The sequence below is a fragment of the Petromyzon marinus genome, unplaced genomic scaffold, assembly GCF_048934315.1.
Source record: "Petromyzon marinus isolate PM22_M1 ecotype Great Lakes invasive population unplaced genomic scaffold, UKy_Petmar_22M1.pri1.0 PM_G_Scaffold_72, whole genome shotgun sequence".
In the NCBI taxonomy this organism is placed as follows: Eukaryota; Metazoa; Chordata; class Hyperoartia; order Petromyzontiformes; family Petromyzontidae; genus Petromyzon; species Petromyzon marinus.
Window position 1 is genome coordinate 73,389 of NW_027423027.1, and position 17,135 is coordinate 90,523.

Below are 17,135 nucleotides of genomic sequence, written 5' to 3' on the forward strand. Positions count from 1 at the left end.
GTGTGTGTACACTGTGTGTGTGTGTACACTATGTGTACACTGTGTGTGTGTGTGTACACTATGTGTGTGTACACTGTGTGTGTGTACACTGTTTGTGTCCGCATTGAACCGAACCACCGGCAAGGCCATCTACTTAATGACGAGAGAAAATTCACACGAAATCTCCTTTTCAATGAAGTCTTCCAGATGTAAATTGATAAAAGCTTTTAATGAAGAAATAAAATCATCCAATTCAAAACACAACACAATTCAAAGATGTTTCATTTTACAACTTCAAAACGGAGCATGGGGTACTTGCGTGAATGCGTCCTTCGTGTGCAAATGTTGTGACTTTCCTGGCCTGAAGGCCGTCAATGTGTTGAACCCTTATTGGTGCACAGCGTCTCAACAACAGCAGTGGGGTTTGCTTCAACCGATAGGTAACGAACATCCAGACGTCAATCAGCAAGGTGCATTTCTAGCCCTAGTTAGACAAAATCTACGTCAACACGTAAGACAAAACTACAATTCGTGTTGTAGAGAATGTACCTCCTCCTATACGTGTAACTTTCAAGTGGTATGCCTTGTAACTCATTAATGATCCGAGTGTGCTACCTATTTCAAAGACAATGAGTTGCTCCAGAGGCAGATGCTTCGTGGAACACAAAAACACCCTTTGACCTGTATCACAAGAACAACGGGTCTCACCTGAGTTTTCTGTACAGGTTACTTTCAAACACACACACACACACACTTTGTCCTAACATCACTTATTCAATGTTTGACCCTTACAGATCAAATGTTACAAGTATGCACAAAACCAGACAAGTATACATTCTAAATTTATTGACAGGCATATTAACCATTACTGCAGTGAAATATACTGCATCACGTTACATCGTATTAACAAGAAGCTTTTAAAAATAGTTGCACAGTCTGCTTCAAAGTGTATGTTAAACATACTATTGTGTCATTCAAAACGAGTAGGCCATTGCATGCTGGCGTCTGAGTGAAATTGTAGCAAATTCTAAACATTACCTACAAACTACACAACTGAGATGACACATCAATCATCGCCCCCTACTGACAGGCTCTAGTCCACATGCAGGCCGGTGCAGGGCCACCACCTTGTGCCACACAGGGGCAGCTGCTACTTGGGGATGCTCTTCGAGTGTTTCAGAAGAGGTACGACACAAAACTCTGAGTTGCTGAGGCAATTAAGCAAGCACCATGTAAAAGCAATTGTTATAACATAGTGAATGCTTTGGAGCTTATTGGCTCTTGCTCCTGGTTAAAGATCTACCCAACCCACGGGCCCACAAAGTGCTCAACTTCACATTACTGTCATTAAAGGCCTGTGACAAAGGTGCATCTATTGTAGCGACATCGTCTCTGGCTTACACATCTACCGGGTCTCCACTTGACTTTGTATTGTCTAGGAGCAAGTCCACCCACACCTCCACTTCCACAAACTGCTGGGAGTTGCCTCACTCTGCCTCAGTCAGAATTCTCCTCCTGCTTCACGTTGCCTTCATCAATGTAAAGGTCCCATTCTGGAGATGAATCTTCATCTTCACATTTTACCTTCACTTCTTCGCTTATCACTTCTTCACATTTCACCTTCACCTCTTCATATTTGACCTTGATACCTTTAAAAGTGTCCAAGCTGGGATTTTCGTCTGGTTCTTGTTTCATGAGGGATGGGCTCATTGCGGCACTTTGACTTTCACAAGCTGATTTCAGACTCCGACTCCGCTCCTTGTGATGCCTTTTTGTTCTCTGGTGTCTTCGAAGAGTTGATGAATCTGCAAACGGCTTCCCGCACAGAGCACACTTGAAGGGTTTCTCTCCTGTGTGTGTTCTCTGGTGTTTTACAAGATCAAATGACTGTGCAAATGCCTTCCCACAAACACTGCACTTGAAGGGTTTCTCTCCCGTGTGTGTTCTTTGGTGTTTTACAAGATTACATGACTGTGCAAACGCCTTGCCACACACACTGCACCTGAAGGGTTTCTCTCCCGTGTGTGTTTTCTGGTGGATCTGAAAAACTGATGGCCATGCAAATGCCTTGTTACACACAGTACATTTGAAGGGTTTCTCTCCCGTGTGTGTTCTTTGGTGTACTTGAAGATTTGATGAATCTGCAAACGCCTTCCCACACACACTGCACTTGAAGGGTTTCTCTCCCGTGTGTGTTCTCTGGTGTTTTTTAACAACAGATGAACATGCAAACGCCTTCCCACACACAGTGCACTTGCAGGGTTTCTCTCCTGTGTGACTCCTCTGGTGCCGTGTCAGATTTCCAGTCAGGTCCGTGCTGTATGCACGCTGGTCGCATTGTTGACTTGTCGTACCGAGCTGCGCTGAGTGCCTTTGCTCCATCAGAACAATTCTGCAGAGGAAGCGTCAGCTGCAGACATAAAAAAAGAATATCCACACCATCTACACGTCAGGCACAGAGGAATGCACACGTGACTTACACGTCTATACTTATTAATATATTCATGATGTAATGAAAATTTTCTCAAATTCATCAGATTTGATGAACGTGCTAACGCCTTCACGTAGAGAGTGCACCTGAAGGGTTTCTCTCAACGAGCTGTTAGGGCACACAATGAGAGGGAAAATGTCATTAATATGCCTGGAAGCCTTCATATCTTCCAAGATGAATGTTAACCCAAAACTCTAAGCACACAAATTTGGCTGTCTGACTACAAAAGGAATATTTATGAAAGCTAAATTCAGCTGACATAGCAAAGGGTGTTGACACCAATACTATTTGTGTTTTGCAGAAATGCATGAATTAATGTTCAATCGCAACTTAGAGGTGTGAATCCAGGCTCAGATGTCCTTGAATGCTGGGATGAACAGTTCCGAATTCAGCTGCATGTGTGTGCTGTGTTCACCTCCTGTTTCCATTCTTACAAAGCGTTCCAGAGGAAAACAAAAATAAACTATTGTCTTGATATAACTTCCGTGTTCAACAGAGTTAATAGACTTTACTGCAAACAAACTTGACACTGTCACACACTGCCATGAGTAAACAGGTGGCGGTGTGACCAGCACCATGCCTGGCCACCTTCATCTGCTCAGCATTAATTCTTCCTCACTCCACCAAGTAATGAATCGAGGATCAATCAACATAGCCGAGGCTATCCGTGTCTCTGTCTCTCTCTCCCCGTGGTGAAGGTGTTCCCCTCCACACATTCAGAGTCAACAGCGGCACGCGCTTAGCGTCTTTGACCGATAGACATGGACGCACGTATTGTTGGTTCTTTCAGTAAAGTCAGGTAGATAGAAAATAAAAATAGCAGATTAAATTTAATAAGATAAAGACCACTTGTGTTGCGATCGAAACGTCGTGGGTTTTTTGCTTCATTTAATTTTTTTTTAGTTTTCATTAAATTTATTATCTGTTATTTTATATTCTATGTACGTGACTTTACCGAAAGAACCAAGAATATTAATTCCTGCAGTCACCAAAGTTTTAAGTCAAAACATTCACACACGTTGACAAAGCCTCACCTTGTGTTGTTGTGGGCAGGTCGCTTCTGATAACAACAGCAGTATAGCAGCTCAAGTGGGCTTGGCCTGGTGAAAAAAATAAAAACTGCGTGAATATTTACAATAAAACAAAGTTACAAAGTGGCGAGCCGGGTGAAGACAAATTAAACTTAAGAGAGATAATTAAAGTGAATGCAATCAGGCGAGGGCAGGAGGCAAGGCCCCGCGTGGCTAGGCCCCGCGTTGTAAAGTTCCAACCTGGACATCGATTCCCATGCTCGCTGCTACTCAACTGACATCCCTACGAGAGAGAGATGCTCTACCTTGGTAAACAACAACAACCACTACCACCATGAGAATTTCTCACCTCGGATTTCAGTGCAAGCGCGGATCGGCAGCCTCCTGTTACCTCGCGACGTCACGCGGGTAAGCAGGTAACATGACGTCACTTCCAGAGTAAGAGACACGCCCCTCAAATGAGCAGCTCTGTAACTGAATAAATTATGTTAATGAGTCCGGCCCATATGTCGAGGGATGGGGCGTGGCTGCTGAACTCGTCGCAATAAACTCTCAACGGCTTCAACAAATACATTATGTTAATGAACCGCCAGTCACTGGGCGTAGCTTTGCCCAAATAAGGATTGCCACTGGATTGATATCGGCAGTGACCCAAGCGGAGGTGACGTCACGCTCAAGAGCACCGTGGACGGGGTTGGGAGAGTGTGAATACCTTGGTGACATGATGTCACTAGCGAGGTACACCTCCCGCTGGCACTTCATGCCGATGAGGTCATGCTGAGTGGTGACGTCACAGAGCGGAGATGGAGTTTAAGTTGATTTAGCTTCATTTTCCATTGCCCCCTCCCTTGGGTGTGTGAACTGAGCAACAACAACGTGGACATTATTGTGTGTACAGTGTGTGTGTGTGTACACACTGTGTGTGTACACGTACACACTGTGTGTATGTACATACACAGTGTATGTGTGTGTACACACTGTGTATGTACGTACACACTGTGTGTGCGTGTATGTACACACACACACAGTGTGTACGTACACACTGTGTGTGTTTGTACACACTGTGTGTGTATGTACGTACATTGTGTGTGTACGTACATACATACACAGTGTGTACGTACACACTGTGTGTGTGTAGTGGAGGGCAAAGGCGGTGCATTGAGCAGTCATCTGAGTCAGTCGACCCATGGCATCTTATCATCAATTTATTTTTCAAAATGTATTATTTTTACTTGTTTTTTTATTTTATTTTTAAACATTTTATTTTGTTTTCTATCTACGTGACATTACCGAAAGAACCAGGAATATGGTAGCGCATTCTCTATTTGTTGCAGAGGTTCAAAGTTCAAATCCGACAGGCACACCTGGCTACCCCAGTAACATTCACCACATTATGCGCTGTTCTGCTTCACGGCGGATGTCAAACAGAGTATTGTGTCACTCACAACGCACAGGTCATTGCATGTTGGTGTCACGGTCAAAATTGTGGTAATTCCAGACATTATCCAGAAACTCCACAAGGGAGATGACGCGTCAATGATCGCCCCCTACCGACAGACTCATGCCACGTGCAGGCCTGTGGAGGGCCACTTTGTGCCACACAGGGGCAGCTGCCACTAGGGGGCGCCCTTCGATTGTTTGAGATGAGATTCGATACGAAACACCGAGTTGCTGAGGCAATTAGGCAAGCGACTTATGAGTGAAAATGTTGTTTATAACGTAGTGAATGCTTGGGAGCTTAATTATCTCTCGCTCCTGCTCACAGATTTACCCAGCCCACAGATCTTACATATGAAAAGCTAATGGTCAGTGAGGTCAACAGCACTGTAGGTTCTGGTGTCAAGGACATGGGCCTGCATTCGCTGGTCCACTGCTATATAGTCCAGCGGATGTTCTTGCTTGGACCCGGCGTGAATCCACGATGTTGTCTGGATGCACAGATGCCAGAACAGCGTGTTGGCAATGACAAGCCCACAGGCTCCACAGAAGTCTAACAGCCTCCTACCGTTGTTATTGAGTTGATCTGGCCCATGCCTTCCAATCGCTCCAGACCAGGTGCCAGCATCATCACCAACTCGGGCATTGAAGTCACCCAACATGATGACTCTATCCCGAGGGGCCACTTTTAGCTAACACCTGTGACAGGAGGTTATAGAAGGAATCTGAATCCACGGGCTTGCCTGCATCCCTCCACTGATGTTCGTCTTCGGTGGGGGCGTAAGCAGCCACCACCACCACCACTATTCTCTGCCTCCTGTTGATGGGGAGGCGAGCCCAAAGTAGCCTGGGGCTTACAGCTTCCCACACCTCGCCGCCACCTTCCCACGCCGCCTTCATTCTTTTTTTCAGAATAAGAGCCACTCCTTGTTGTTTGGCAGTCTCCTGCCCCCTGAGTGGAGGACTCTACACCCCTCATGATGATTGGAGTCAGATCCGGTCCACTGGATCTCCTGAATGCCACAGAGATCCAGGCGGTACCGGTCCAGCTCTGTACAGAGTAGCATCCTCTCCTCCACATGGCCACACTCAGTGGCTTTTTGCCATTTCTAGAGGAACCCCAAGGGTAAGGATTCAGGCATTGCTCCTCACAATGTTATCATCTGGCATCACAACCACAAACAACACACCTGTATTTGAATTGCAAGTAACTTTAATGAACACAACGCAACCCAAACAACCGTTCGTTTGAAAAACATATCCTAAAGAATCGTCACTGGGTGTTGGCAGTGAGCGGGAATCAAACTCGGGTCGTCATGTTTGTAGAGCAGCGCACTAACCGCTAGACTACCGCCACACACGTTACACACACACACAGTACACACACACACGTTACACACACACACGCACAGTACACACACACGTTACACACACACGGTACACACACACACAGTGTACACACACACGGTACACACACACACAATACACACACACGCACAGTACACACACACAGTACACACGCACGCACAGTACACACACACAGTACACACACACACGCACGGTACACACACACACGCACGGTACACACACACACACGCACAGTACACACGCACAGCACACACACACGCACAGTACACACACACGGTACACACACACACGACACACGCACAGTACACACACACGCACAGTACACACACACGCACAGTACACACACACGACACACACACAGTACACACACTCACAGTACTCACACACAGTACACACACACACGCACAGTACACACACACAGTACACACACACGGTACACACACGACACACGTACGCACGGCACGCCCACACTCCTTCAGTCACGTGACTAAGGTTGACGCGCCGCCCCATCTCCCGAGGTGACCTCTTGGCTCTCTCGTCTCTCCTCGACACGTAGATTCATTTCTTACTCTTACCTAGAAACGTCATTGTCTGTCTGTCTGTGGACGCAACTTGCGAGGAATTGTACTCACACACTGTGGGGTTTACGTTTCAAATAAAGTGCCCAGATACCACGCGATAAGCCCCGTGGTGAGACAGTGCTATTCGTAGTTCCAATCAGTCAACATGAAAGTAGTTAAATTAACAAGTTATTACTAATCTCCATATATACCAAAGGCAAAGTTGTGAATATGTGCGTCTGTTCAAAATGTTTAGCGTACTTCCCGACACGCACCAAACTGGAACTTTGCCATGTGGGTAATTTCCAGACTGTACACCGTGCAAACATTATAAAAATAGACTTTTGTATATATTTTTTTGGGGGGCGCGCAATAATGGTTAAGCATGAAAACACCACGATACATAGGACTTACTTTGATTAGAATCTTGGAATTGATTGTGTACATGTTGAAATTGTTAAATGAGCATTTTGAGCACACTATTTTAATAAATGTTCATGATTCTGAGAATATAAGTGTAATTCTGAGCATCATAATGACCACATTGGAATTGTCATCATGAATGGGGGGTACAATCATTTTTATAATAGGAATGCGGTTTTGAGCATGACTATTGATATTTCGGACTCATTTATGACAATAGATTCACGATTAAATTGCGATTTTGTTTTGCTCATCAATCAGGATACTGTTAATGATGCGCATGCCCATAAATTGTTGAAATGACTAGAAATGCAAGTTGTGTATACTCTCCAACCCCATTCCTCTACCTACCCATTCCCTTGACGGGCTCCGTGCCCACTTAAACCCATGACGATGGCGGTGACGATTCCACCTCTCGCTGTAACAATCAAAGCACCTCCAACTTCTGAATGCAAAGGTGCTGGTTGGTGTAACGCCAAAATACATCGTCAACGCCGCTCCCAAGCCCGCCCTACGTCAGTTACATCGCTAGAATCAACAAAATAAAAAGTTCCACAGAGGAAACTAAAATGACATTACGCAATCCCCAAAGTGGCACGCGGTAGGCTACACGACTCAGAGAACAGCGTCAGACTTCAAGACTTGCATCGCCATCATCATCATTCTTCCTCTCCACAAGTCATCGCACGTCAATATTCAACAAGCTGCACACACGTGCAAGTAACCTCTAGACCCGCCACCTGCACAGTTAACGCGATCAGACCCGGGGGTCAAATTAAAATTGTGTCGTCTTTGGTGACGTATTACAATCGGTGTAATTTTAATGATGTACGTACAGCAACGGCTGTACGTACATCATTAACTGCATGCAACTGCTGTACGTACATCGAATTATATCATTGACAACGGGGTCCTTTTTGCGATATCTGCGTGCGGTCTTTTAATTATATATATACGTAGTCAGTTCATTAGTATGGGGTTCCTCTATAAGGAATTGTAATTGTAAAATGTATTACTTAATAATACGATTCCAGGCCACACTTAGCTTGTAGCAGTCAGAGCAGTTAAAATGACTGTACATGTGTAGGTATGAAATAAAATAAATTTAATTTAAATAAAATTAATTTTATTTATTAAAGCATTTCATTTAATTTAACGTAGGTATAAAATGAATGCAATTTAAATAAAATAAATTTAATTAATTTAAATTTTTTAAATAAAATAAATTTAATTTATTAAAAATGTAATTTAACGTAGGTATAAAATAAAATTAATTTAAATAAAGTAATGTAATATATTTTAAAAATTAAATTAAACGTAGGTATTAAATAAAATAAATGTAAAAAAAATATGATAATTTATCAAAAATTTCAATTTAATTTAACGTAGGTATGAAATAAAATAAATACAATTTAATTGATTACAATTTAAATAAAATTTAACGTAGGTATAAAATAAATTTAAATTAAATTATAAAACTCATTCATTTATAAAAAAAAATTACGTAGGTATAAAATACATTTTAATTAAATTAATTAAAATTTTAAATGAAATTTAACGTAGATATAAAATAAAATGTAATTAAATTAAATAATAAATACATTTTATTTTCTACCTCCGTGACTTTACCGAAAGCAAAGAGTGTGGACCCACGTGACATCAAGGCTGTCCTAGTCTAGGCAAGGGCTCAGGGTGTACCGGGCCTTTCACAACAACAGTCGCAGCAGCAGCAACAACGGTTCTCTTGAGAAAATGTTTTAAAAAAGAAAGTCAACGTAGCTTACCTTGACACTCGCGAACTTTAATGATTAAAATAATTAAAACAAAACTAAACACTCACACGCACATGGGCGCGCGGGGTTCAGCTTGCAGGGCATTATAAATGGTAGCGTCCTCCCGCGATCTGATTGGTCGCCGCGTGCCAAAGTGGGGAGGGGGGGGAAGGCCAGCGATCCGATTGGTCGAGAGGCAAACCTGGGAGCGTCTCCGGCGATGGTGCGCAGCGATTGGTCAACGGTTGTCCTATGCTAATTTTGGTATGCTAATTAGTTTTAATCTGTATGCTAATGTAGTTTATTTATCCATACTCATTAAGTTTAATGTTTATCCTAAATTAGTTACAAATTTATGCTCGTTTAGTTAACATTCTATGATAGTATCGTTATATTTTTTATGCTATAACAGCAGTGCATACTGGCTGTGGTGGTACCTGCTATGATTACAGCAGGCATACCGACTAGTGGTACCTGCTATAATTACATCAGGGCATACTGTGGTGGTACCTGCTATGATTACAGCAGGCATACTGCTTAAATGCTTTATCACGTGTCGTGAATGTGATAGTTTCATCCCAGAAATGGTGTCCTTGACCGGCCCAGAGCAGACATTTCACTTTGCCTTAGAACCTGAGGTGGCACAGCATTAGCAATTCCAAGTTCTTTATGTGACCAATAGCAACGAATAATGTGGCAAACATTTGAAATGAGTGGGTTATGACGTACTGTACTTCACTCTTATCGACCATTAACGTGAGTCTGTGTTACTGGCGTTGTGCTGCCTCGGCTGGTACCAACTTCTTCTTTGACCACGTGGACCATGCGGATGAATGGTCTACGCGGGTCGAGCGACCGATGGAGAAGACCTATGGGGGCACGCGGCGGGAGACTCTCAGGCGAAATCGTGGAAGTCGCGTGACAGAGGCCACGCGTGGAGGATAGATGCATGCTGGCGAGACGTCGTCTTCAGTTTAATTTAAGTTTCATGTGCAGAGCCCTGTGAGCCGTGCGGCTCTTGACTCGGGTGCAACCGCAACAAAAGAAAAACGTGAACATATTCATGTTGTGGGTCACTGTTGACGATGTGGGTCCCTACTGACGAGGTGAGTGTCAATATTCATGTTGTGGGTCACTGTTGATGATATGGGTCCCGATTGATGATATGGGTCCGGATTAAAGAGATGAGCGTCGCTTTTGATGTGGGTCTCTATTGACGAGGCGAGCATCCCTGTTGACAATGTGGGTCCCTGATGACGATGTGGGTCCGTGTTAACGATGTTACCACTGAATTGGTCCTCGTCTAATAGCCTATATGTTCTACCATATGTAAAACCATACGACAATAAATGTTACAATACATAGCATGTATAGGAATTAAAATTCATGTCAACCACCACTCACCCTCCCCTCGACTCACTCCCACACTCAGCCCTCCACTAGGGTACCCCCCCCCCCCGCCCATACCGGTGGCAGAGGGCCTTGTTGGACCCAAGACATCTCTCCTTCTTTCCACAGAGCTACAAGACAATCAGAGTCTAGTCGTCCTACACATCATCAGCAAGACGGATGAGGTGAGCTACGTCTGGCTGTGTGTGGCGCCGAGCGTGAAGATTTTCTTCTCTTCTGCAGCGTGCGTCCACGTCAACTTTCACCATCAAGCGCGCCCAGACTCCTCCACGGCTCCGCTGCCTCTCCTGCCCTCGTGCTCCTGCTTCCGCTCCGTCCGATCGCCCCCCTCTCCTCCTGCCCCTTGCCGTCTCTCTTCACACGCGCACTCCGACCTCCCTCGCCTTCCATGTCAGGAGGTACGCCCGAGATCACTCGTCCTGCCTGCACCAGCGACTCACGCATCGTCTGACCGCGTCTCCGTTCATGCAGGTAAGGGCACCATCATGGCGTAGCGGTTAGCGGCGCTGCGCCATTCTCGCTCACGTCCAATACCAGCGACAATTAGGGGCCGTCCGTGAATGACGTCACGCACCTAGAGGGGGGGGGGCGGGGTCAGACGTTTGTGACGATGTGTGACAAGGGGGGGGGGGGGTTTGAGAAAAGTGACGTCACATCAAATTGCGCAACTTTAAATAAATATAAACGCGTTCTACTTAAATAAACTTTGTAATGTTTTCTACCTACATCAGAGTGCAGCGCCACATTTACAACGCACTACAATGACAACAATAGTTTAAAGCGATTTGAAGCATGTTTTATTTTTGGGGGGGGAGGGGGGCAGAACTTTGTGACGTCATAATTGAGGGGGAGGGGTCTGACTTTGTGTGACGTCGTGTGACGATGGGGGGGGTCAAAAATCCTCTAAAATCACGTGACGTCATTTAAGGTCGGCCCCTTACCTGAAGCAGTCCTGAGCGTCACTTAGGTGGACTCAGCCATAATTAAGGTGGTGAGGTGGGTGGGGGTGCTAACATCAGAATTTGAGAGACGAGCGGCCAGCCGTGGTTCTGTCCACACCAGCCCCTGGTGTTGTTCCATCGCGACCCTCACCGGTGCTCGCTAACAGCACACGCCCAGTGGGAGTCGATGAGTCCGTGGGTTTCTGTGCGAGTCCGTGGGTCCATTGTGCGTCTGTGGATGCGTCAGTCTACATTGGGGAGCCTTTGTCTTTGCAGTTTGGGGACTTGTGCAGCACTAGTGTGTAGTAGTGTATAGTGTAGTGTATAGTGTAGTAGTGTACTGTGTAGTAGTGTAGTGTATAGTAGTGTAGTGTATAGTGTGTAGTGTATAGTAGTGTATAGTGTAGTGTATAATAGTGTATTGCATAGTAGTGTATAGTGTAGTGTATAGTGTAGTGTATAGTAGTGTATAGTGGTGTATAGTGTAGTGTATAGTAGTGTAGTGTATAGTAGTGTATAATAGTGTAGTGTATAGTAGTGTATAGTGTAGTATATAGTGTAGTGTATAGTAGTGTATAGTGTAGTGTATAGTAGTGTATAGTAGTGTAGTGTATAGTAGTGTATAGTGTAGTGTATAGTAGCGTAGTGTATAGTGTAGTGTATAAAAGTGTATAGTGTAGTGTATAGTAGTGTAGTGTATAGTAGTGTATAGTGTAGTGTATAGTGTAGTGTATAATAGTGTATAGTGCAGTGTATAGTTTAGTATAGTGTAGTGTATAGTGTAGTCTATAGTAGTGTATAGTGTAGTGTATAGTGTAGTGTATAGTTTACTATACTAGTTATCACGTGACTAGTGTAGCTAGCCAGGTGGTGACCACACTCGTGCGTGCATCTCCACCCGTCCGTGTTTGCAAGTAAGCGCTCGTGTGTGTATGTGCACCCGCGTGTTTGTTCGTGTCTGTATGTATGCACACTGTTGCACATGGTTCGCTCGTGTGGGTTCGTAGTGGAACGCACTGCTCATGAAAACGTTGCCTCGTTACGCGGTAAATGATGCGGCACGACAGGAGGGAACTGCAGGGATGAGGCTCTCCAGTCTTGGTGCTGTGAATGAAAACAGCGCCAGGGTGGAGCGTCCCATCCCTACAGCTCGTAGCTGTGACGGAGCGAGAGTGATCAGCGGACAGCCACCATGGTTGCCAGGTAAGGGGAGACTTCACCCGGAACTCTCCTCCACACGTGTTCCCCTTGAACATTGTCGCAATAAACGTACGATCAGGAATATTTAAAATATCCGACCTTTGTTGTTCCGCAAGAATATTAACGCTCAAACTCGTATCGAACTCTTCATGAATTCACTTGGTCAAACAGTTCAGGTACTCGGCAAACCATTTCACCACCCGGTATGCAACAGTTAAACAATCTACTCCAAATCAACACCGAAATGTCAAATTATCATCCACCATTGACTTCCACATCGATGGAAGCCATTTGCCATGACGTCCAAGCCATTAAACACCGGAACAACGAACGTGCCATTCAAGTACATCTTGAAACCCATTATCTGAAGTAGTTTGTATTAAACAATACCTAAATAATAGAAACACGTTTACAATATTGAGCGAAGTTAAAGTCACGGACTTTTTCCAACTTTAGCTCAACAGGACCACAAAAGCTCAGATATGTGGTTCATAATAAATGAATAAATCTGATTGAAATCATCAACTGGCCAAACACTTTCTGATTTCAACATCACCTTATAAAAGAAAAACATTTTAAATATAAGCGCGCAACTTTATTTATCTGTGATGAGCGCTGCACTTTCCGTTGTTTTCATGCAGGGGGCGCTGCAAACCTACGCACCCCCTGCATGGACGACGGAGGCGCAGGGACAGACGTTCGATTACGTTGGAATCGATCTGCAGACGGCGGTCTTCTCGCACGGCCAGCTCCGTGTCGCCTTATCTCGATCCCGCAATCCCAAACAGGTGAAAGTCCGCATCGAACCGAACCCCCGGCAAGGCCATCTACTTAATGACGAGAGAAAATTCACATGAAATGTCCTTTTCAATGAAGTCTTCCAGATGTAAATTGAAACAAGCTTTTAATGAAGAAATAAAATCATCTAATTCAAAACAACACAATTCAAAGATGCTTCATTTCAAAACTTCAAAATGGAGCATGGGGTATTTGCGTGAATGCGTCCTTTGTGTGCAAATGTTGTGAATTTCCTGGCCTGAAGGCCGTCAATGTCTTGGACCCTTATTGGTGCACAGCGTCTCAACAACAGCAGTGGGGTTTGCTTCAACCGATGGTTACGAACATCCAGACGTGAATCAGCAAGGAGCATTTCTAGTCCTAGCTAGACAAAATCTACGTCACCACGTAAGACAAAACTACAATTCGTGTTGTAGAGAATGTACCTCCTCCTATACGTGTAACTTTCAAGTGGTATGCATTGTAACTCATGAATGATCCGAGTGTGCTACCTATTTCAAAGACAATGAGTTGCTCCAGATGCTTCGTGGATCACAAAAACACCGTTTGACCTGTATCACAAGAACAACGGGTCTCACCTGAGTTCTCTGTACAGGTTACTTCCAAACAGACACACACACTTTGTCCTAACATCACTTATTCAATATTTGACCCTTATCGATCAAATGTTACAAGTATGCACAAAACCAGACAAGTATTCATTCTAAATTATTGACAGGCATATTGACAAAATTGGATTACTGCAATGAAATATACTGCATCACGTTACATCATATTAACAAGAAGCTTTAAAAAAAAAGTTGCAGTCTGCTTCACAGTGAATGTAAAACATACTATTGTGTCATTCAAAATGAGTAGGCCATTGCATGCTGGCGTCTGAGTGAAAATGTAGCAAATTCTAAACATTACCTACAAACTACACAACTGAGATGACACATCAATCATCGCCCCCTACTGATAGGCTCTTGTCCACATGCAGGCCGGTGCAGGGCCACCACCTTGTGCCACACAGGGGCAGCTGCTACTTGGGGATGCTCTTTGAGTGTTTCAGACGAGGTACGACACAAAACTCCGAGTTGCTGAGGCGATTAAGCAAGCACCGTGTAAAATAAATTATTATGATAACATAGTGAATGCTTGGGAGCTTATTGGCTCTTGCTCCTGGTTAGAGATCTACCCAACCCACGGGCCCACAAAGTGTTCAACTTCACATTCTTGTCATTAAAGGCCTGTGACAAAGGTGTATCTATTGTAGCAACATCGTCTCTGGCTTACACATCTACCAGGTCTCCACTTGACTTTGTATTGTCTAGGAGCAAGTCCACCCACACCTCCACTTCCACAAACTGCTGGGAGTTGCCTCACTCTGCCTCACAGTCAGAATTCTCCTCCTGCTTCACGATGTGAAGGTCCCATTTTGGAGTTGGATCTTCATCTTCACATTTTACCTTCACTTCTTCGCTCATCACTTCTTCACATTTCACCTCGATACCTTTAAAAGTGTCCAAGCTGGGATTTTCGTCCGGTTCTTGTTTCATGAGGGATGGGCTCATTGCGGCACTTTGACTTTCACAAGCTGATTTCAGACTCCGACTCCGCTCCTTGTGGATCTTCCGATGCTTTTGTGTTCTCTGGTGTCTTCGAAGATTTGATGAATCTGCAAACGGCTTCCTGCACAGAGTACACCTGAAGGGTTTCTCTCCCGTGTGTGTTCTCTGGTGTTTTACAAGAGAAGATGACCGTGCAAACGCCTTCACGCACACACTGCACTTGAAGGGTTTCTCTCCCGTGTGTGTTCTCTGGTGTTTTTTAAGAGCAGATGACTGTGAAAATGCCTTCCCACAAACACTGCACTTGAAGGGTTTCTCTCCCGTGTGTGTTCTCTGGTGTAATACGAGATCAGATGACCGTGAAAATGCCTTCACGCACACACTGCACTTGAAGGGTTTCTCTCCCGTGTGTGTTCTCTGGTGTGTTACAAGATTACTTGACTGTGTAAACGCCATCCTGCACATCGTGCACCTGAAGGGTTTCTCTCCCGTGTGTGTTCTCTGGTGTTTTACAAGATCAGATGAATCTGAAAATGCCTTCCCACACACCCTGCACTTGAAGGGTTTCTCTCCCGTGTGTGCTCTCTGGTGTGTTTTAAGAGCAAATGAATCTGAAAATGTCTTCCCACACACACTGCACTTGAAAGGTTTCTCTCCCGTGTGTGTTCTCTGGTGTTTTTTAAGAGCAGATGACTGTGAAAATGCCTTCCCACACACAATGCACTTGAAGGGTTTCTCTCCTGTGTGTGTTCTCTGGTGGGTCTCAAGAACTGATGGCCATGCAAATGCCTTGTCACACACAGTGCACTTGAAGGGTTTCCCTCCTGTGCGAGTTCTCTGGTGCTGTGTCAAATTTCCAGTCCGATCCGTGCTGTATGCATGCTGGTCGCATTGTTGACTTGTCGTACCGAGCTGCTGTGCTGAGTGCCTTTGCTCCATCAGACCAGCGTCAGCTGCAGACAGAAAATAAGAATATCCACATCATCTACACGTCAGTATCGAGGCACAGAGGAATGCATATATACAGTCACATGTGACTTAGACGTCTATACTTATTCATATATTCATGATGTAGTGAAAAAGTTTCCCAAATTCATCACAGGGCTGTTATGGCACACAATGAGAGGGCAAATGGTCATAAACATGCCTGGAAGCCCACGTATCTGCAAAATGAATGTTCACCCAAAACTCTGAGTACACAATTTCAGCTGTCTGGCCACAAAAGGAATATTTATGAGAGCTAAATTCAGCTGACATAGCAAAGGGTGTTGAAAACAAAACTATTTGTGTTAGGCAGAAATGCATAAATTAATGTTCAATCGCAACTTAGAGGTGTGAATCCAGGCTCAGATGTCCTTGAATGCTGGGATGAACAGTTCCGACTTCAGCTGAATGTGTGTGCTGTGTTCACCTCCTGTTTCCATTATTATAAAGAGTTCCAGAGGAAAACAAAAGTAAATATTGTTACGCTATAACCTCCGTGTTCAACAGAGTTAATAGACGTTACTGCAAACACAAACTGTAGTCACTGGGTAAACAGGCGGTGGCGTGTCTAGAATCATGCCTGGCCACCTTCATCTGCTTGGCATGAATGCTTCCTCACTCCACCAAGTAATTAATCGAGTATCAACGAACATATCCGAGGCTAACTGGAGTTTGCGTGTCTCTCTCCGTGGTGAGATGTTAACTACCTCACCTGGTATACAGGAAGTCGTGGGTTCGATCCCGACCCTGACGCCTGCTGTATATTTGGAGTTTGCGCGTCACTCCGTTTAGCGTCTTTGACCGATAGACATTGACACACGTATTCTTGTTGATTTCGGTAAAGTTACGTAGATAGAAAATAACAATAACAGATAATACAATTACATTAAATAAAGACCACTTGTGTTGCGATCAAAACGACGTGAGTTGTTTTGCTTTATTTACATTTATTTTTATTGTTATTTTCATTTAATTTTCTATCTACGTGACTTTACCGAAAGAACCAAGAATATAAATTCCTGCAGTCACCAAAGTTTTAAGTCAAAACATTCACACACGTTGACAAAGCCTCACCTTGTGTTGTTGTGGGCAGGTCGCTTCTGATGACAAGAGCGGTATAGCAGCTCAAGCGGGCTTGGCCTGCTAACAAAAAATGAAAATAAAAACTGCGTGAATATTGACAATAAAACA

The 17,135-nt window shown here is 44.3% G+C and overlaps 1 protein-coding gene and 1 long non-coding RNA gene across 2 annotated transcripts; both read right to left on the reverse strand.

The window, feature by feature from the left end:
- Window positions 1-1,430: 1,430 nt before the first annotated feature.
- On the reverse strand, window positions 1,431-3,906 carry LOC142920525 (uncharacterized). The gene is made up of 3 exons (XR_012938879.1): window positions 3,851-3,906; window positions 3,505-3,570; window positions 1,431-2,389 (listed from the first exon to the last, which is right to left on the reverse strand). It is a non-coding gene; the product is annotated as an uncharacterized LOC142920525 (long non-coding RNA).
- A 9,597-nt stretch (window positions 3,907-13,503) lies between these two features.
- On the reverse strand, window positions 13,504-15,851 carry LOC142920533 (uncharacterized; the record flags this gene model as incomplete). Its single annotated transcript, XM_076062816.1, has 1 exon — window positions 13,504-15,851. A coding segment is annotated over one exon (1,080 nt), but the record flags the coding sequence as incomplete, so codon positions are not given.
- Between the last annotated feature and the right edge of the window lie 1,284 nt (window positions 15,852-17,135).